The sequence below is a fragment of the Ceratosolen solmsi genome, unplaced genomic scaffold (assembly GCF_000503995.2).
Source record: "Ceratosolen solmsi marchali unplaced genomic scaffold, CerSol_1.0 scaffold2, whole genome shotgun sequence".
Classification (NCBI taxonomy): domain Eukaryota; kingdom Metazoa; phylum Arthropoda; class Insecta; order Hymenoptera; family Agaonidae; genus Ceratosolen; species Ceratosolen solmsi.
Genome location: NW_011948422.1, coordinates 339,970 through 362,912, shown reverse-complemented (window position 1 = coordinate 362,912; position 22,943 = coordinate 339,970). Strand labels below are relative to the sequence as shown.

General features: G+C 28.0%; 3 protein-coding genes across 3 annotated transcripts; 1 reads left to right on the top strand and 2 right to left on the bottom strand.

Annotated features, from left to right (window-relative positions):
• Positions 1-1,756: 1,756 nt before the first annotated feature.
• Seipin (lipid droplet biogenesis associated protein seipin) lies at positions 1,757-3,876 on the bottom strand. The gene is made up of 5 exons (XM_011498995.1): positions 3,560-3,876; positions 3,338-3,483; positions 2,789-2,991; positions 2,166-2,451; positions 1,757-2,096 (listed from the first exon to the last, which is right to left on the bottom strand). Exons 1-5 carry the CDS (start codon positions 3,781-3,783, stop codon positions 1,954-1,956), a joined length of 1,002 nt encoding a protein of 333 aa, XP_011497297.1. The 5' UTR covers positions 3,784-3,876; the 3' UTR covers positions 1,757-1,953.
• A 909-nt stretch (positions 3,877-4,785) lies between these two features.
• Positions 4,786-8,137, top strand: Syngr (synaptogyrin). Its single transcript, XM_011498994.1, has 4 exons — positions 4,786-5,191; positions 7,041-7,264; positions 7,413-7,560; positions 7,659-8,137. The coding sequence occupies exons 1-4, from the start codon at positions 5,090-5,092 to the stop codon at positions 7,854-7,856; spliced, it is 672 nt and encodes a 223-aa protein (XP_011497296.1). The 5' UTR covers positions 4,786-5,089; the 3' UTR covers positions 7,857-8,137.
• A 10,404-nt stretch (positions 8,138-18,541) lies between these two features.
• Positions 18,542-22,004, bottom strand: SCCRO3 (defective in cullin neddylation 1 domain containing SCCRO3). Its single transcript, XM_011498992.1, has 4 exons — positions 21,433-22,004; positions 20,562-20,725; positions 20,071-20,384; positions 18,542-19,284 (listed from the first exon to the last, which is right to left on the bottom strand). Exons 2-4 carry the CDS (start codon positions 20,641-20,643, stop codon positions 18,685-18,687), a joined length of 996 nt encoding a protein of 331 aa, XP_011497294.1. The 5' UTR covers positions 20,644-20,725; positions 21,433-22,004; the 3' UTR covers positions 18,542-18,684.
• Positions 22,005-22,943: the final 939 nt, after the last annotated feature.

Here is a 22,943-nt window from a genome sequence, read left to right as displayed (position 1 = left end):
ATAATTAACTTAATTAGACTTGACAGCAAATATTCAACAAATAATATTACCTTATTTATTCCCAGTTCAAATGATCTCTAATGATTTTCGATATAAAAACCATTTCTTTATTGAACGATAAAAGTATTTCGATTCGTTACGGAATTCAGACCTGCATACGATAGAAGATAAATCTAATTCAAGAAACTATTCTCCTGTTATTTATATTAATAGATATTTTGCAAATATTATTTTCATTCTGTAATGCACATAAAATATTTTTATTTTATTCTTGTTTCTTAATTATGAGCATTAAATTCGTCGCTTCGATGTTTCAACTCTTTCTAAAGAAATATAGTATTCCGAGTATAAAATTTTCATTTATAAAATGACGGTATTTTTTCTAGACTTCACCTATTTTATTTTATTAAATAAGTTTAAAATTTTGTTATGGTTAAATACAAAAGTTCAACAGAATAATTATCATAAATTTTTATTAATTTTTTTTGTTTTTATTATAATAATTTACAAGGTATTCCCAATAATACGAAATCATATGATTCCGAATAATAACAATCAATTAATAAATTATTATTAACGTATTCGAACAATTATTGACAGTTAAATAAATTACTCTTACAAGAGTATTTCTATAGGACAAATATAATTAAAACATTAAATATTGATAAAGATGCCATACGATATTATTGAGTATTCGGTTTCATAGGCTTTCAAATAGTTTGAAAAATATTTGTTTCACAACAAATTATTTAGATTCATACATAAATTTATGTGTACAAAATTAATAAACCAATTAAAGCTACAGAAAAACAGTTATAAGATGTAATAATACAAAATAGTACACGATATCAGTTTCTTTTGGTAATCACTAATTAAAATTCTTTTGTCAAAAATAAATTAAAATGGTATAACATTTTAAATGGATCGACATTTATTTAATAATAATATAAAACAAAACTATATTATTAAATATTATTTTATTATTATCTAAATAAATAATAAATTAAACTATCAAAAGTATTCTTTTTTATGTAACAGAATTTTCATTTTCATACAATTTGAATAAAATATTTCTAAAAAAATATATTTGACATTTAAATATTTTAAATAACTGAAGATTTTGAACATTAATAAAATAATTTTTTTTAAGATATATCCCATTGTATAATATTATATTGAATAGATTGTATAATTAATTCTATAAAAAACTTATTAATTTAATTAAAGAACCGTTTGATTATTTAATATACAAATTAATTTATTTTTAATGAATTCAGCAAATTAATTAATATTCTTAACTAGACTTAAATTAAAATATTCTATAAATATATAAAATTTGTTTCTACCAAAATTGAGTAAGGTAACTTTATAACTTTCCAAACTTATTTCTTATGTAGGAAAACAATTATATTAATAAACAGAAGATAATGCTGATAATATCGAAATTATATTTCGTCTTACAGATAAAAATTTGAATAATCAAGAATGTGTACATATAAAAATCCACTTCGATTACAAAATAACTAATTTCCAAAATTTATACAAATTTTCATTTCGATTTGAATAGTCTTTATATTATAAATCTTGTGATTTGAATAAAAATATAGTAATTAAATTATATTCATTTAAAAAATGTAATTACTGATTACATTACTAAAATTTTAACAGTATTTCTAATATTTACCATTATATGTTAATAAGATCAATAGGTATATTACAACAGTATAAAATATTTTATAAAATACACAAAAACATCAATATTGAAAAAACATATATCACAAATCATTAATTGGAATGTAAGCTGACTTTTATAATAAAGATGTCAAAAATTTATACTATATTAGTATAAAATCAAACAATCCCCCCTCCCTCATATAGATATAATTGGTAACAACAGTCTATATCTCTTTTTTACAAATGTACAATGTTACATACAGTAAGTGAACTATGTAATTAGTTAATTTGAACTTTGTCTGTAATATCTTCGATAAAACTTGATTTACCTAAAATTGGATCTGTTACATGCAGTGAACTTTCACCTTCTGACATTTCTTCCTGTAATGATATGTGTTCAACAGAAGGAACATCCGAGTTTGCTGTAAAAAAGTAGAATTTTAAAAATAAAACAAGTATAGTGATCTGATACAATTAATATGTGGACTTACAGTCATCGGATAGTGTTTTATTCTTTTCTTCATTCACTTCACCTTTCTCATAACTAAAGGTTTCGTCAAAATTTTCTTCTTCGCTGGCAAAATGTATATACGATAATATACAAATTAGTACTATGAAAAACAAGTTGGTGCTAATGCCAACAATAGCTGATAATAGGGGCCAATGAAACATCAAATATCGTAAACCAGATAGATGAGCATTTATCATTATAGATGCGGAATAGAACTCGATGTGACGAGATTGAATTTCAACATAAATAATGGTTACTGGATGACTCTATAAAAAGGAACGATACAAATTTAAAATAAATCTCATGAATATTCAAATTTTAAAATAAAATCCAAGCAAGCAATTATTATTCAATATTGAACTTATATTTTGATATTTAAAACAATTTACAATTTAAAACAATACTTTTTCAAAAATTACCTAAAAATAAAATTTCCTATGAATCATTTTCCAATTTTTAATTAACTGGTTAATTATACAATTATACAAAATCAGATATACAATACATTATATATTTTGTTATTAATGTTATAACAAATGTTCATGATATATATTTAGTTTATACATTTAATTAAATTTTTAACTTTAAATTTTATTTACTAACTTGATCTTCCTCAAAACTACCAAATAATTCAAGAACGATATTTTGTTTTTCTTCAGTTGTTCCAAATATCATCATAGGTGAAAAAGTGAAAGTTGTTAACATGTGTAGTAAGGAGCTGCGATAATGTAGCATAGCAGACCTACAGGCATGTTCAACCAATACTCCATCTCGACTGCGTAATTGTGCACAAACCATAAACATGCCTAAAACATGTTATATCAATATAATAAGTATTTTTTTTTTACTATTCTATGTATTATCGTACAGCCTAAAAGAAATTAATGGTCTATCTATCAATCTCATAGAGTAAATAATTAATATTCATTAAAGTACATTTACAAAAGTAAATATATGTATATAATATATTTGAAGGTAATCTAAGACTTATGAAGAAGTATTTCAAAAGTCCAAACTATAGTATTAACTCTCATTTATAAATATCTAATAACTATGATATTATATTAAATGAATAAAATAATAATATATGCTGAAAATGGCGAATATGCTAAATAGTTATTTAAATTTTCTAATAGCTATTTCAATTATTACCAAGTTCTTTATTGGCAGGGGATTCAGGCATTTCTAATTGTAAATTCACTCGATACGGTTGTCCAACCATTAACAGTTGTTGTTTCTTTGTCAACTGAACATATCCCGATGGATAACTGCACACACCTTTCTCTTGATCGCATGATCTAAAATTATAATATTTAAATTGTTAATTAAAATAAGTATGCAGTAATAATAATTATAATAAAAAATATGTTTTACTCAAATTGTAGATGAACTGGCCTGACATACGTCATATTTGGCATATATGCATAATAAAATGCTGTGTATAAAAAAATTGAAATCCATATTATAAGTATAGCACAGATAATTATCAGTCCACCTCGAAATACAGCATCTTTTGCTGACTGAACTCCTTCAGTAGTTTTTTTTTGAACATTGAACCATTTTTCGTGTATTCGTTGAATTAAATTTGAAATAATCATGTTCTTTGGAGATGCAAATCCACTTTAAGAAATTCTTCTTAGAAAATTATTCGATACTTGACGTGACTTTGCAGAAGATAAGATAGGCTATCAGCTTTCCTTCGCACAAAATTCGATAAAAACAGTATGATTTTATTTTAAAATTGAAAATTATAATAAAAAGTATTAAAAAAAATTTAATTACATTTTATGAGAAATCTAATTTATTTATTTGTAAATAAAAATTTAATCCTTGATAGGCGTTATTCCTGTAACCAATATACATCTTATTTTTTAAGAATAATCGTCTTTTTTTGTTTTGTTTTTATACTGATATATAAATAAAAGAACAAAAAGGTATTAAATTCTGAAAATAATGTTTATTAGGTTATTGCAAGTCGGAGAAAACAAAAATGATGAGTATGTTATGATAGCATTAACATTGGCAACACTGTTAGTAAGTATGTAACGCGCTAATATTTTAAATTACTTATTATTTTCTCGTTAATATTACTTCAACGTTTCACATTAATGCAAAATGAATTCAATTCTGAGTGTGAAAAACGATAATATAACGACCCACATATGAATGTTTATGGAGTCACAATGCATTTAATTGCTTTAAATTAATGTCTATATAAACGAGCGTTTACTTATTATTACCAATTATTTTATTCATGCTTTATTATATATATATATATGTAACAAAATAATTTCTATCCAAAGTAGATTCAAAGTCGATGAGTTTAATGAGAAAAAGTGCTTTTCAAATTTAGAAATAATATAATTAAGGCACATTGTGCCTTAGCCTTTTAGGATTTATTAACACTTTCATTTAATTCAAGGGACACTGAATAATCACTGGCATCTTCGCCAACTGTCATCGCTCCGACTCCCGCAGCCTTGCATTTGGCAACTTCAACAATGATCTCGGCCAATCGCTGTCAGCCGGTCTCTCTTGACATGCGCCACAACCGGGGCACAGAGAGAGAGAGAGCGAGAGAGAAAGAGAGAGAGAGAGATAGATAAGCGCGACACTCGGCAAAGAGAGTAGCGAGTTGGCTGAAGTACAGTTTCAAAATGGTCGTGCAGTCGATTACGTGGCTATTATATATCTATGCAGAGTGCACATAGATATACTTATCGTACCTACGATGATCGCCATATTCGCATTAGTCGAGTAACGATCCTCCACCCACTATCCAGAGCCGAGTGTCAGCGAGTGCCTCGCTTATCGCAGACCGGTGGAGGAGCAGAAGCTCCCTCTCTCATCGAGCTTACGAAAAGTTTTGTTCTGCTGGTCAATTGAATCGTCAGTCGCGTTAAAATGGACGGCGGTGGAGCTTACGGCGGTGGTAAGGCTGGAGCCCCGTTCGATCCCATTGCATTCGTGCAAAGGCCACAAGTTATTCTCAGGGCAGTATGTCTGGTGAGCAGCAGCATTGTTATTATTTTCACTATTCACCATGGATAATTTGACTTACACCCCCCACGCCCCTTCACACACACACACGCACGAAACGCACGCACACACACACTTTATTCTCTCGAATTTTCTTCTTATTTTTTTGTTTCCATTATTTGTTGTCTTCTTGTCGATGAAAAGCATCGCTGGAACGAGATAGTGTGTGTGCGTACGTTTCGTGCGTGTGTGAAAAAGTGAGAGAGAGAGAGAGAGAGAGAGCATCGATTTTGAGAGAGGATTCCCCTCCGTCATTGCTCTTACTTGTGTGATACGCGTACGTGTGAATCGCACGCGAAACAGCGCCGCAAGTGATGTCGTTGATGGGGTTGTTCTTTATTGATTTTCCGTGAATTACAGCGAGACGTGCGGCCACACACGCGCTCGATGTCGCATGCTCTAATAACAGTGCGGCGGGGGAGAAAGAGAAAGAGCCCTCAAAAATAGTGCCTACAGGCAGGCAACTTGCATTGTTCTTTATAATGTCTAATGAAGTGACTCGCTGATTCGCAATATCCAAGAGAAAAAATGGATGCTAGATATTTTCTCAAACAATATCCTTCGACAATATAAGATCGTTTAAGATCGTAAGTATGAGAGAGAGAGAGAGAGAGAGAGAGTAGCCGTCTCGTTTTACGTCCCGGCATAAATCCTCTTCTTGGAGATACCCGTCTTTATCGTGAAATCGACAAAATGAACAGTGAATAAGAAAGGGCGAAAAGTAGCTTATTCCACTTGCTATTATTATGCAATGACTGTCTCGACTAATTTTTTTTCTCGATACAAATTTTGTGATCGATGCTTTCCTTTTTAGGGGAGAGTCCTAGTTTTGGTATTCGCACGCGTTCGAAAATTTATATTGATGCTAGAAGGACGTTGGGGGCGTATAGGAAAATGTTTGCTTCTTAAGCGTTAAGTATTGATTGATATTCGCCTTTGCTCGATAAACTTAACACAAGTCATATCTCTTTTCTTTACAAGTGGAAGAAAATCACATTGACAAGGATCTGAGACGGTGTGAACTCAATTTTAATAGTAAATTCAATAATGTGTATTCAGAATAATTTAGTAATTTTTAGTCACTTGATTACTTAATATTTGCAAATTAGTTTTACTTTGATAATTTTTCTTTGATAATTTACTTTGATTATTTTCGTCGTCTGATACAATTATCATTTACCATTCAAACATTATAATCTTTAATTTAATATTATTAACACGATCTGTTTTTCTTTACTATAATACTTTTTATTTTTATATCAATTTCATATTTGTTTGAGTAAATAGGTAAATCATCGACGATAGTTTATATAGAAAGTACAAATTATTTATAATTAATGTAAATTATATAACAACTTATGTACACACACGCACACACGGGCACGCATTAATACAGGCGCGCGCGCACGCACGCACGCACGCACGCACGCACGCACGCACACACACACACACACATTATGTAATAAGAATTTTTATTTTTTTTTAAATTTAGTTTCAGTTTCAGTTTTACTAGAATATGTAGCTTGTCATAAAATATCGTAGATAGAATAACTAGATGTTGAATATTGATTGAATTTTACTATTTAAAACACGTAATTTTATTAGCAAGAATGAATGATTTACGTGCTTTAAAATTTTTTAAATAATTTTTTAAATAAATTTTTTTAATATATTTTTATAATTAATATGTATATATATATATCATGTATTATCTTCAATATCTTGTTATACCAAGTTCCAAGTTGAAGATATTAGGCATAGATTTTAGAGAGATGTAATTATTGTAACAAGAAACTTATAAAATAATTTTTTTCAGCTGTTTGCAATCATTGTTTTTGGATGCATAAGCAGCAAAGGATATATAGAAAAAGGAGGAAAAGAAGTGTGTTTATATAACAATGATGCAAATGCATGCAATTATGGAACAGGAATCGGTGTTATTGCCTTTTTAGCAAGTATTGGCTTTTTAGCAGGTGAATACTTGTTTGAACAAATGTCCTCTGTTAAAACTCGGAAACACTATGTTCTTGGTGACCTTGGGTATGTATAAATATATATAATTATAATGTATATGAATAAAATTTACAAACATACGCTGACACATGCATGCACACACACACACAGATACATTTATATTTACTATTAAGTATATTCTATTTATTAATTATCATTATAATTAATTGTCTAGCTTCTCTGGATTTTGGGCATTCCTTTATTTTGTTGGATTTTGCTATTTGACCAATGCGTGGAACAAATCTGACCGACCAAAAGATGGATATGGTATTAACAATGTTCAAGGGGCTATTGCATTCTCCTTCTTTTCTATCTTTACCTGGGTACGTCTCACATAAAATTACGCTCTTATAAATAGTTATGTTTGATTCATAGTTTATCGAAGTTTAATTAATGTTGACAATGTGTTTGTCTACTATAGGCAGGGTGCGCATGGTTTGCATTTCAAAGATTTAAACAAGGAACCGATGCGGCGTTTGCTCCAAGCTACGAAGCTGATCCTACAGGAGGACAAGGCTACACAAGTTATCCGGATGCCACTGACGCTGCTTATCAGGAGCCTCCATTTGCTCAGCAACAACAAAAAGGTATGGGTGACTTTCAAGCTCCAGCTTATTAGAGTCATCCATAGTCGTTATAAAATGTATATTACAAGGCCACTGCAGCGAACTAATAATGATAGGAGTTTTTTTGTTAATTATTGTTATCTTGCGTTTAAAAAAGAATGTTACAACAAAAATCTCATACTATCGCGTATCGTGATCTAAAGAAGAAAAGTATTAATATTTTACAGGAACTCATTTGTTTCCCCTATTAGTTTTGTAAAATCATTTATACATTAACATTGTAGATAAACGAAAATATAGATTACCTTTTTGTTACTTTGGCAGATATTCCAAGATTATTTATATTTATTATGTATACATAACATTGTAAAAATGTAATTTGAAATCTTGTATATTTATATTGAGTAAGGAATTTTATTTAATATAAAAATTCTGATTTATAATTATATTCTATTTATTGCTTTGATAACAGTTTTTATACCAGTAAATATTTGTTATAAATAAGTAAAGAGAAGATAAAAAGAAGGTATCCATAACTTGTATTGCATATGAAAGACTTCACAAGAGCTTCTTTGCTCATAGCAGTGAATTGCTCCTTTCACTGATAGATCGCTATCCATGTTGGTCTTAAATTAACTCTGCATAGCAAGATATAAGAATCAAGAAAACCTATTTGTTGAATAGTGGCAATAATTGTTAGCCACTTGTAAGTTGTACTTAATTGTATGTCTGAAAAGAAAACAATACAATGTAATTAAGGTGTACTATGTGAGGCACTATATGAAAACTTTGACCATTTATCTATTAATACAAAAATATAAGATTAACATCATTTCTCATAAAAAAAAGAAAAAACAAAGATAATACGTATGTATTAATATTAAATGTTAGTACATTCACCAGCTATGTATATTTTAATGTCGTGACGTGTTTAAAATATTCACAAGCGAGATGTATAAATACTGCGTCATATTTGAAAGGAAACAAATAAATAAAGTGGTCGGTATAAGTCTGCTTAAAATGCACATATCCTACGTTGTCGAGAAATAAATAATTTTTAGTTTATTTACGTTTCAGAAAAAATATTTTTTACCAGAGATCGGGGAGTGAAAATATTGCCAAATGTACTTTTCAATTTATACAATAATATAAATATCTAATATTTTTAATTATATTACACTAAAACAATATTATATAATAATTTTCATTGTTTTAAATGATAATTAAATTTTGCTTTATCGGACATATATTAAATACAATTTTATTTAGAAGGTTTAAAATTAGTTGAAGAAAAGGAAATGTCGATAATATCGTTAAAATAAAAGAGAATATTTGTATTACTATATAAAGTGAAATCAATATTTGTTAGTAATTACTTCATAATTATTCAATTTATTATTTGAATAGTTATTTAACATTAAGAATGTGAAAAATGTTTCAACAACTTTCTGAAAAGTATTAGCAGAAGAATATTTTTAAAATACTTTTCAATTAGTCAACGGCATTTGAGTGACATGATGATATGGACAACGGATAAATATTATAATCGCAAGCCAATTGAATTACAGTTGCTACTTGAGTTAAACTTGGTTAAATTAATAAAAAATGAAATTATAGATATATATCGATACTAGTTCATGTTTGACTGAATGCAATTATTAATGTTAAATGGTTAGAAACTTTTGTTGACGATATTTATTTATTGGTTTATTAAAGAGGCTGTAATCAGATTGAATGGTAAAATATTTTTTCTATTAATTTACTTTACAACGCTGCACCCATTAATATATGAAGAAATGAAATTATAATAAGCCAATTATTACTTATTATAGTATTATAAGTTTTGTTTTCTATAAATGCGATTTGTCAAGTATTTAAAAGAAAATCGGGCAACTTGTACAATTTAATTTTTACATAAGCATTTGTCGAGAAACATTAGAAGAAACGAGTATGCTATAAACATTTGCTCCAATGGTATCTCAAAACAATGGATAAGGCCATTATATAAAAAAAAAATTTAACACTTTCATTGAATGTTCATATAAATACATATAAGAAACTATTCATACAAATACTTTTCAAATTATTCATGTATTATTTAGTGAAGTTTTCAAGCCGAAAATAAAGAGATACATCATTTGCGCGGATGTAAAGCAACACGAAACAAATATAGTTATTGCAATGGACATTAATACAGTAGCGTGTATAAAACGAACAAAAATTAAACATTTATTAAAGCGAAATAATTTATGAAAATAAAATATATACTTATGGATGTAGCCAATAAACATTTATTCTAGTTATATAAGAGATGCCCCTGTGCAGTACAGAGATCTCAGTGTTTACATACAATTCTAGTCTAGTGAATGTATGATTTACAATAGCGATTATGAAACGAAACTAAATATCCGTAATTATTTTAACTTGTAATTTATAATCTTTCCAAATTATCATATAAGAAGTTCCATAGCCACATGATGATTATTTTTATCCTTAGTAACGATTATTGCAATAATCTAGAAAATTATAGGCTGTGGAGTTTCCGTTAAAACAAAATTCATTGCATTTATATTTTTTATAGTATTTACGTTGTGCGTTATAGAAGCTGGTGGTACATTTATGAGATGCCAAAACGTGCGGTCAAATTATATTGTGGATTTTTAATATTTGATTATGTTATTTCGATAATACTCATTTTTAAATTGAAAAAAAAATGTACTGTTATTTTATAAAACTTCATTATTTTTGTTTAAGGATTAAAATATGCAGTTTAAAAATCGTTCAATACTGCTTAATGTTAATTTTCTATTACTCTATGTAAATAGAATCTACAATACCAATTAGGGCAGCAGATGATCATCCCATAAATAACGTCAAGGCTTCCATAATTATAGACAAAACTTTGGACTGCACTCATACCGTCAAAAAATGTAATCTATGTACATGATGTCAAGCAATACGCGGAATTTTGCAGTCTGTAAATTTTGATGCATGATAGTCATTAATCGATTCTTAATTGAATTATTCGATTGATTGTTTAGAAATGTGACCATTATTTCTTTTATTTTCTGACAATTGAACTGTATAATACATGGTGATGTCAGAACCTACCCCGAATTGCAAATAAATGTTATTATTTATTGTGTTAAAGATTTTTTCATTATAATCACAATGTGAACCTTGCCACGAAAGAATTTTCAGCGTTCGCTTTATTATATAATATAATTTATTAATTATATTGTATAGTTAATGCCGTATGACTGCTTAAATGTGCTTTGATATTGAGCGCTTCAACTAGTTCATAGTTAGCTCAATCATATCCATTCTATCTGTTAAATCCACAGCAACGGATTTAATGCTGAAAACAGCCAGCAATTAATTCACGATATGATGCCAAGAAATTGTTACCCTACGTATTTGATTTTCTTGCCCGTTGCTTACATAGTGCCCAGCGTGGTTTATAAGAAATTGATATGGTCAAGGTAAGTCTCTCACGAGTAATAATAATTTTTTATTACCATAAGTTTCTTTACTCTTTAAAAACCCTATTTGTACAGCATCAACGTGACAGTTTGTCTAGGCTTCGAGTTCACCCTTGGCCAATCATTGAAAGTAGCATAGTTTTCTACATTAAAGATCGTGAATCATAAATCTCTTAAGTTAACACCAATTTTCATTTTCATAATTCATAATATTCCAAGATGTACCATGTTCCCAGTCATTTTAGTATCAATATTACTAATTATCTAACCGATGAATTTGAGTACAATCATTAAATTTTTATTCTCCAAATCATTAATTTTTGTTCATGAAAAATGAATAGCTCACAGTAATCGCGATAAAATCGCGATATTCAGAATAACGTTAAATGAAACATAAATTTATACAATTAAATTTAGATCGAAAAGAAAAAAACACATTTGTAAATAAAAAATCTAAAATAACGATGCATTTTGAGAAAAATAACAATATCATTGCTACTTCATAAAAGGGGCAATAAAAAATCTAATTGCATTAAAATTACTCCCGTTATACATTAAAACTGAATTTCTAAAGCCTTATGGAATAAATGCTATGAATTTTTCTTTCTCCATGTGGGTCAGAAAGGACTGGATCATACGAAAAAGGAAAACCGATCAAGAACGATAAAATGCTGCCTGGGTAGAGACAAAATAATTGTCTGAAATTTATAACAAGGAAAAACTCGGTGAAAATAGAAGAAGATGGGATCTTAACTGGCAAACGGCGACGTTACAAGCGTTATTATCTAGTTGAATAAATAATGTGAGATACTGAAAGAACTTGGTTGTTCTCGACGCCTTAGCAAGAAATGTAGCGACGAAGTCTAGAAAATGAAACGAGTGAAGGCGATAATCAAGACATCGATATAGCGGACTTGAAGGGTTTGACAAATTATAGAAGGGCCTTGATCTAGCGCCTATCAATGTGTGTGTATATGCAGACGACTGTTGAATGGTAAGGCGAAGGTGTAATGGAAATAACAACATTTATTCGGTATTAAAAAAATTATAATTTAAAAATACACATTTTTAGATTATTACATTTGCATGTATTAATTTTAGATATCAAAATGAAAGCCGAGTTATTGATTATCATTTTTTTTTTTTTATTTATTTAATTTATATATTTGTCTACTCCAAGACTGATAAAACTAAAATGAAGAAATGAAGGGAAAGAAAGTAAATAAACAATTTGTTTTTATAAATACACATGTATTATGTAATATATTAATTAGTAAGCACACATTGCTCTGTAGGCTTAATATTAACATTTTTTAGCTCGTTGGCACTTTCCATAATAGGATGTGAATATACAATTATATTTTGTGCTCTAGTTAATGGTTTTCGTCCCTCGAAATATTCTTCTTAAATCAAACTTTTTACATTCGAAGAACTTTTTCAAGCTAAATTGGTACATGTTAATTATAAACTTTAGGATTTTTTATATTATACATACAAACATACACGTACATAAATAATTTTACATGCGCGCGCGCACACATACAAATAATTATGTTCAGATAGATATATATATATATATATATATATATATATATATATATATATGTATGTATTTATGAATGTATGCATGTACGCATGTATGTATATTAATACAATTCTTTTGCCGATACATATCTTTCCTCTTTTCTTTTCGATCACATTATAATAAACTGTGATGATAAAGGCCACATATGTTTGTAGAGAAGGAAGTATTACTATTTCAAACTACATGGGATCGAACTAACGTGATGTTTCAATTGTTTCTCTCTTTTTTTAAATCAGGATATTTTACGCAGTAAAACTTTTTATAATCTCGCAGAAAAATACGTATATTTACATGAAATATGTGTATTCACTTATATAAATATTTGTAATCATATCAGAACTTACAAAATTCAATCAATTTTTTATCACTTTTAGGAAAAATGTTTGTAGACTGTTACATATTTAATTATACACGCTTAAATAATAATAGAATGTGTATTTAATATTATGTTCTAACTAATACTCAAAAAGCTATTGTGAACTCTAATTTGCGTTTAGTACTTGAAATATTAAACAAATTTCATATTTTTAATTCATTTAATGTTTACGAATGAATTATAAGCATAAATGATTGATTTAAAAATAGTTGTAGAAATTTTGGTTCATAAAAATTCTCATTGTTTACAATTTCATTTAGAATATATACAATTTTTATATATATAATACAACCAGTAAAGTCATAATTAATATACAATTGTAATTTAATTAAATTTTCCTAAATAAATTTGTATTTTTATTCTGTATAATCATATATGCTTATTTTGTATGATAATTAATCACCTGGAAACTTTCTTTCTGACTCGTGTTGCATATGTTTTTGTTTATTAATCTAATGCAGTTAATATATTTTTCGTTCTTTTATTTTATCACATAATCGTTCATTTATTTACGATATAAAAGAAACCATTAAAAATTTAATAAATAATATTAAATTCAAGCGGTCCTTGAGATATTCAAAAATTATTTTTAAACTATTTTGAAAATGTACAGCTTCAAATTATACACTTGAGTATGAAAATTGAAAAAAATTGACATACTTGAAAACAAACCTACAATTATTAATTGTGAATAATAATGTTAAAAGCCATTTTAAATCAAAGGATAAAAATATGCTAAATTTTATCAAAATCACACATTCAATTTTTCTCTTAATATAGATTTTCTTTTTACTTATAACTCTTTCTAAATAGTCTTTTATAATAAGTTAGTACATCTGAAATTTTTAGTTGCATAAATTTCTATTATTTATATAACACTATTCTCTCTTCTGAGTTCACTACATACTACCAACGTTATAAAAAATATGTAAAGCTGAAAATACGTTTAAGCAGTGTATGGCTTAGCTGTCTTTTTGTATTAATAAATTATCGAATCAATTTAAAATACACACACCATAACTTAATTATACAAATGATTGCTTGTATCATAATACGAGATCAAACGCATAGGTAAATGATAAAATGAATTTGGTTTGAGAAACTAAAAATAGCTAACGTATTTCAATTTAACAAGATAATGTCTAAGTTTTTTTTAATACGCTTTAATTTTGCAACCTGATTGTAAGTTTATGTTTGTGGCAGTAGAAAATTTTTTCGCTCTTCTTTTTTTGTGAAGAATCTGATTAGCATAAAAAATATTATAATCTTAGGTACATATGACATTAAGTTATACTGAAATTAAGGCCAGTCCTTGGTAGCACCTCTCTAAATAAATCATTTATCTAATTTACCATTATACCTTTCATTTGAATATTTCTTCAGACCATATTCGAAACGAAACGGAAGAGCTATTCTTTATAAATACATACAATAAACACAATCAACAAATTAACCCTTTAACCAAATGGTTAAAGGAAATATAATTTATTCATAATGATGCATTTATTACTTAATTCTTTTTCGTATAAAACTTAATAACAAAATTGTCGATACTTTCGTTAGTCAGTATTAATTTATATCTTAAATAAAATATCTTATATATTTTTATCTATTTTAATTTTAAATGGGCGCCAGGAAAATAATTAAAATTTAAAGACTAGAAACCATTTTAATAGACATTGCACATTTTGTACCAGATTTTCAAGTTATTAAAAATTATTTTACTTTTCCTGTCGATAATTTTATATCACTAAATTCTGAATTTTAAAATACAGATGATTTAAAAAAAAAAGAAGCAATTCTAGGTTAAAGGGTTAAAGAGTTGTTGCATTGGACTAAATAATTTAGTTACAACTTTTTTTAATGAAATATTTTTTTCGATTAAATATAATCGTTTACGTTATTAAAATAACTGCGAGAGTCGATATTAATCGAACTAGTCCTTTTATACAAAATATCGTAAATCACTGGACTTTTTGTCTATACAACTTTCATTAATTTTTATTATTCTTTTAGACTATCTTACACTTAGAGACAATAAGTGAATGATAAATAGATTCGAGCGTATGTGTATCACAAGTTTGGATCAGTGTAATTTTAATTTAAATATCTGCACTGTTCTATTTATAAACTAATATACCTTTATATGCATTCGTACACACATACATATATGTATTTGAATATATATAAAATAATATTTTATATTATCATGGACTGGAAGTATTTTGTTTAAATCTTAATGGAAAGACATAAAATACAGCTTATTAAAAGCTAAATAGTATAATTTAAAATATATTACATTAAAACACAACATAAACACAAATTACACGTAAAATTCATGTTTTAGTCAGATATTAATTAGAATTTTAAATTAAGAAATAAAAAAAAATAAAAAAAAAATTATATCTTGTTTTCAGTTGTTGTCAAATTGCAAAAATTGAAAAATCAGACTTACAAAAAAGCGAATTTTCTCAAAAAACAATGTCAACAATTAAAAAAATAGGATTGAAGCATATACAAAGAAAATGAAAGGATCGGAAAGCTTTGTAAATATACTGGTGAATACGTATGGGAGAAAATTCAGTTTTTTATACAGCTGGTTTTAAACGGTACAGCAATTACGTTGTTTAAATAAGTATTCAAAGTGCTAATGTTGCCACAGCCATGGAAGTTTACAAAATGAAAATTATTTAAATATTCGTGAACGATTCTGATTCATGATTTTCTAACCATATTCATTGGCTATCAAAAATAAAATTATCTATTTGAGTGCTTAAGAGGGAGTAATTTTTATGTCGATTACTACAATTCCTAGTGTTTACAGTATGAATTCAAGTACACGAAAAATAATAATACTGCATTTGAATTATCAGAGTATTAAATCTGTCTCCTTATGAAGCCGCTATAATTCTGCTACTAATGCCATAAACATAAATATGTAAAGTTCTCACTTGTCAAAATTGACTTTTTATATAAATAAATATAGATTTAAAATATTTCTAATGGATTTGATATGCGTTAGATTTCTGATTATTAACTCTTAATTATTTCATTATGTTTTATTTTATTCTATTAATAACGATGAAATTAGTATGATGAATCATTTGATTGAATTAGACAAGTCGTAATCAGTATCCTCGCATACCTTTACGCTATAGTCACTTCAGCAATTACTATTTCTGTTAACAGTATAGATACAATTTTGTCATTAACTCAAATGAGCAAACATAATTTTTGGATACTTTTATATTAAATATCTCACTATAAATGACAAGAATATTAATAATTATCAGCAAACAATCATTGCAATAATAAGTTATAAAAAAACACATCGTAAACGACGGTATCTACCATTATAATTGCTGCAGTTTGTGTCATATTTGAAATTCCAAACGCTAATGGAGTCCATTGGATCCGAAGCAAGTTACCGGATTCTATGATTTTAGAGTTGGTGCCTCTGCATAGACCATTGTACCAATTATAATATTGATAATACGTAAATGGCAAAGGATTTCTATTTTTACATTTCAATTTTCGAAATTAAATACTGAATTTAATATACTTATCGCCTCTTTAAGCCTCATTTTAATTGGCTATTATATAATTCTCTAATTGATTATCTATTTTAATTAACTAATGGCTATAATTTCTAATAGCCCCAAAGAATTAATTACAGCATCAATTTTCTAATATATTTCTTTGAGAAATCCGACAAGATGTTCAAAAAGTCAAGTTGAAATGACAACTGCTTTCATTAAAAGCTCAATTCAAATAAACTGTTATAGTATTTGTGATATCCTCATTTTATAGTCGGAAAACCGTTGTAGGAATACATTGCCATATAATTGACAAAAAGTTGCCGGATCTGGACGAAATGTAGACATTAGTGGATATTCTATTATATCATAAAATAAACTCGAGATAAATAGCGTAGACGACTTATTTCAAACTCACTTATTCGTACGTCGAATTAGGCTTGCTTATACTGTTTTTGTTTTTGTTACACGTACATCTACAAAGGCTTTTAAAAGACCATTAAATATGTGAACTTAATACAAGGGATTTTTAATGGGAATCAGAACCTTAGCCAAGCGAAGCAAATCCTAATCAACAGAGATCGTTAGGTGTAACTTATTGAATTTAAATTCTGCAGTTTCTTGAACACTGCGACTAATATACTTAAAAAAATTAATAATTTTATGCGCTAAACTTTCATCGTACCATTTAATGTCAACTGTAAATAAAACTGAATTTTTACTTTTCCTGTTCATTCGTTTCTTTTTATTCTTTGACTATTGGCATAGCTTTGCTAAAATATTTCGTCACCTGCTAATCCACTTTTATACATTTCCAAGCTTTGCAAAAAGCACGAACAACTATATTTCGCAAAATTATCTATCTAATGACGTGTTATTATCATTGGACAGCATCAATATAAACAAAATTAATTTGTTAATATACATGTATAAATATATACATATACATATATATCACGATTATTAAATTGCTACAAAATTGTCATAAACTTGTTCTCAATAAAAACAATCCTGTTAATAGAAAAGAACGAAGAGATCACAAGCTGAGCTAAATATGTTAAAAGAATTCTATTCTAAGCTTGCATTTAAGTGTAAGTGACTTTACAGAAGTGAATGGTGCTATCGAACCATAAAAAACGAGCATTTTTATTGTTTTGTTTTCATTTAAATTTCACCTTATGAGTAAAGATTTTTAATAATTATTAATAATAAATTATTATTCTAATAAATAAAAATTTTTATATATTTGAAAATGCAATTTTTCAATAATCTGCAGAACATGTATTCGACAATTATTCATTTTACACCTTCAGATTATTTATCTGAGTACGCATATTGTTAAAAAAAAAAATCATTATTACTGTATAGATAATGATGAATTAATTACACATAAGAGACTTGCAAAGGCCAAAATGAAATAAAATATAAAATGTTTCAATTATACTTATTACTTTTTTAATATGCACTTTATTTTTTGCTATTTATTTTTTGCCATGGATATTATGTAATTTTTTAATATTACTGTATAGATGCCAAATAAATTAAGAAAAAAATTGATTTAATACTCTAATCTAGATGCATCCTAACTCCATCTCCAATTTATGAAAATATATGTTATCATTTTCATATCTTTCTATACATTGCAAATAAAAAATAATAAATAAACATTATCTCTAGACTAATTGCGATAAAAATTCGTAGTAAATAATCGATGTAAAATACCTACATGGACATAATGTAAAACATTCTCCACGCTCGACTATCGTAAATGAAATTTTATAATTTTAAATAAATAAGCTCGTTTTTTAGACTCAGAAGCTTAAAAAACTTCTCAAAAAATATATATATAAAAAAAAACATTAAAAACGGGATGAACATCCCGCATGAAAAAATGTCAAATGACTATTCGTTCTCAGCCGATGAATCTTTGATAAATTCATCCTTGGTAATGTTCTGGTTCATCTGGTCATTTTCATATTCGACAAAGTCGTCGAACAGGCTTGGCCAGGCTTCCGCGTCATCATAGGCCCCTAAATCGTCACCTATACTTTCTGCGAAGTTCAGGAACATGTTCCACGTATCCCGCGGTATACCCCGAACGTGATGGCATTCGAGGAATTTCAACCACCTACTGAGTAAAGGAGGCTCACGAATCGTGAAAACGAGCCTCCAGAGAACGATAGCCATATCGGCGGGTAAAATACGCTGACCCGAATTAACATCGAGTCCGAAGCGGAATGTAAATCGATATAGATCTTTGAAGAATTCTCCATTCGTTGCTAGTTCCTGAACAATTTCGGGCAATTGAAGCTGAATCCCACGGATACTATCTACCCTCATGGATTTCAAACCTTGAACAAACTCTTGACGTGTAAACTGGCACATTTGCTCCGCATTCAGCTTCCACGCGAGTACCAACACCTTGAATTCATCTGGAGATAATTGAAGATCGTCGCAGAGTCGCTCAATTCCATCTGCTAATATAATGTCCTCGTGTGGATCCTGCATGGGCACGATAAATATTCAGTGAAATAAACAATTTCTTTTTTAATGGATAACGAGTTAATCAATACGAAGAGTTGCTTTTAAATATTAACTGAAAGATTTTTGTAATATTTTCAAGTATTAATTATTTTATGGGACAAGTATTATCATCAGTCGGTGTATTCAAAATAAATAATATTTAAAGTTTTAGAAAGAATATTTTATTGGTTAACGCGTATAATATTTCTATATAAAATTCAGACGAATATTTCAATAAATTTATACTTGAATGTATATTTTTGGAAGATCGATAAAAAGAACGTATTCGTTATTGATGGATCGAAGCTTTCTATTAATTAACTGTAACTGAAATATACTATTTAGCCAAAATATTAAGCACAGTATATAATATTATTAATGTAAACACAATCTGTAGATAAACTAAAGTTCTCGACTTTTCTTGACAAATCCTATCTCTATTTAGTATTTATCATTATAATGTTTAATATTGCATTTAACATAAATTTTATAAATCACTTTAATATTTAGTTTTCAATATATAACCAATATATAATTGTAAAAGATTAAAAAAAAACTTTCGTAAGAGAATGAATTGAATCATTAAGATTGACAATTAAAAATTCTACATTATAGGATCTAAAACACCTTCTTCCTTTTGATATATTTTAATTATACATAGATAGGCCACTGATTCAAATATTTTGAATAAAAATTTTTAAATAAAATTATCAAAGATAATCTATGTATGCAAATTAATTTGTAATTGAAACAAGAAATATTTACCTTATACTGATCAAAAAGGCAATTGATTTTGCTTTCTGAAGGTTCTTTTTGCTGTTTACAATCAATCACCGAATTAAGACCAGAGTTGTTTCCTGTCCGTCCTAACGGTGGTAATCGTGCATAAAAGCCACGGGATAAACGTAAGTTACCTGGAACTATAGGTACAGAGCCACAATTATCAGAACCTACACCATTAAATGTTGACATTGCATTTAACGATGATTTTTTATTTCCATTGGCATGAGATTCTATAGCTGTGTGTGGATGGTTTTGACTGGCATTTTGTGGAAACAAAGTACGTAACTCCATTGTTTCTGTGTAAAGATAATACACTTAGTTCGTTTCCTTACTTGAAATTACTATTTGTAATAGGTAGTATAATCGTATACACTATTACCATAATATTTTTTTAAAAACAATTAAACAATTATTTCCATTAGCGTTAATCAAATTAATTCATTTGAGAAATTGGTTTATAGAAAAGTTTATACCATCTTTTTGTTCCAAAATAGTCGACTGATTAGTTGTAGATGGTGGGGGAGGCACCTTAAAACATGAAAAACAGTTTCCCATTGATGCTGTCTGTATCCAATAAGAACAGCAATTACTTCTTGCATCAGTAATTCAGTCTTAAATTGGCAGTCTTAATCAAAAGCTGTAGACAATTTTTAAATAAATATATAGATTTTTATAGATGCATAAATTTTGTTGGTTATTTTGAATATTGTAAACTTTAATATTCTTAGGAATATCAACAATTTAATCCTTAATAATAACGAGAATACATTATCAATATGTTTATAAAAAAAAAATAAATATAAAATATTAAGATTTTAATTAGATATAATATTATTTGATACTATTAAAATAATTTTTATTATATGTTATTATAATTAAATCCATACTATGGTATAACTTGTATGTTCTATTATTTGAACTAAATAGAATTATTTTGCTAACAAAAAAGTCATAAAAATTATAAATTTAATACCAATGCAATTAATTAGACAAAAGAATAAAGAATGAAAACATTAAATACAATCTACGGAGGAAATCATATCTAAATATTGAGTATAGTTTCATCATCATGTTTTAAAGTAATTTATTATTGTAGCATTATTTTATGAAAAACTTATGAAGTCATCAAGGCTTTTTATGCAAACAAATATTTAATTATTAATTTGAAATGCAACTTGCAATATTTATTTAAATTAAAATAGAAGGTTATCAATTGTTCATGCGTACATGTAGCTATGTCTTAAGAAGTAAACATCTCCAGTATTCAAAACAAAAAAAATCTTAAAATAATTAAATATTTAAGTTGAATGAAAATAAAATTGACAGGAAAAAAGAAAAGAATACCTTATTGTTATGAAAGATGTTGAGGGTATTGACGGATCGGTAGCCTCCTTCAAGGCATCCCGGACGAAGCTTTTGTGCTGGAAACTGCATTAATGTGGTTTCACTTTAAACGTTTTTTCAAAAAAAAATGATGCTAGAGTGTAAGGGCTGGCGTGTTCTCTCTCTCTCCCTCTCTCTCGAACCCCTTTATGCTCTCGGCGAAATCAGCAGGTGATGTGCGCGCTTCTGCATCCTCGTTCTCGCAGTTCCCATCAAATATGCCACTCCGTTCTTTCTTCTTTGAACTTATTGGCTCAATGAAAACGCGACTTAAGCCAGTGTCAAGTTGAAAATAGATTGGAAATAATTGTTAGAACGGTAAGTAGCTGCCGAACAAATTACGCTCGTGCTCCCCTCAGCCTATCGACGTTGTTATTTCTTTTTCTCACGTGTCCTTGTCATTTATCCCCGGAGGTATTTCGCTGCTCCGCTCTGTCGCGCTTACGACGATTGAAGATAACATGTAGGAACTGGAAGGTAAAAATAATGGGACACGAAGAGTTTATAAAGTCGTCGCCGTCGCGCGTCGCCGTTGTCGGTCCTTCTCACACAGCAGTACGCGGACGGAGCAGGTATTATAGCATTTGCCCCAGCCATAGTCCAGCCATAGACTTGCGCGAGGCCTAAGATCAGAATACTTGAGCAGCTGCTATTGAGGACACTATAGGCTTTTCAGGATTTTAGGTTACCGCAATTGGCCGCTAGGTGTGCTAGTAGCCGCACGACATCCCATAATGGTTTTATTAAATATTGCCCACGATTTATAATTTATATATATATATATATATATATATATATATATATGGATATGCTAATATAGGCGGGCGCACGTGGCCTGTGTACCATAGGATGCGTAGAGAAATTTTTAATAGTTACTCAACATAACATTCAATGTCATTACTACATAAGACGGATTTTATGACAGATTGATATTCATATTTTTAATTTGTAAATGTTAACTATCATTGATTATTATATGCTTCTATAAAGATAGTCAATAGTTAAGCTGTATGAATGGGGCTTTCATAGATCTCAAAGATAACAAGCAACAATAAACAACTGTGGATCGTATGATCTACAATTCTTTATTTTTACAAATTGAACTTCAACTGAAAGCAATTGTAATTTTATGTATAACTAAGCCATCATCTAGTGATTTTATTTTATTACTAGAATTTATTTTATTTTATTCGCTAGAATTTTACAGATTCGACAGTCATTTATTAAATTCTATACATAACTCCTACATTCGAAATAATATTAAATCAAATAATAACGATAGTTGTACTTTGATTTATAATTTTCTTTCACATCGAATTGGAAATAATTTAGATTTATTACAACAATTGTTATTCAGCAATTATGCTCTTGGCTTATTAATTATAATAAACAAAGAAAATATTAAACATTAAGGATACCCTATCAAATAGTAAAAATAAGTAAATCTATCAAATAGTAAAAATTAAATTAAA

Coding starts and splice junctions, on each gene's coding strand:
- Seipin (XM_011498995.1), bottom strand. CDS start 3,783: ATGATTATTTCAAATTTAATTCAACGAATACACGAAAAATGGTTCAAT. Junction 2,992..3,337: donor CCCTGCCAATAAAGAACTTG/GTAATAATTGAA, acceptor AACATGTTTTAG/GCATGTTTATGGTTTGTGCA. Junction 2,097..2,165: donor TAAAACACTATCCGATGACT/GTAAGTCCACAT, acceptor ACTTTTTTACAG/CAAACTCGGATGTTCCTTCT.
- Syngr (XM_011498994.1), top strand. CDS start 5,090: ATGGACGGCGGTGGAGCTTACGGCGGTGGTAAGGCTGGAGCCCCGTTC. Junction 5,192..7,040: donor TTCTCAGGGCAGTATGTCTG/GTGAGCAGCAGC, acceptor AATTTTTTTCAG/CTGTTTGCAATCATTGTTTT. Junction 7,265..7,412: donor TATGTTCTTGGTGACCTTGG/GTATGTATAAAT, acceptor TTAATTGTCTAG/CTTCTCTGGATTTTGGGCAT.
- SCCRO3 (XM_011498992.1), bottom strand. CDS start 20,643: ATGGGAAACTGTTTTTCATGTTTTAAGGTGCCTCCCCCACCATCTACA. Junction 20,385..20,561: donor TATTTTGGAACAAAAAGATG/GTATAAACTTTT, acceptor ATCTTTACACAG/AAACAATGGAGTTACGTACT. Junction 19,285..20,070: donor GCCTTTTTGATCAGTATAAG/GTAAATATTTCT, acceptor GTGCCCATGCAG/GATCCACACGAGGACATTAT.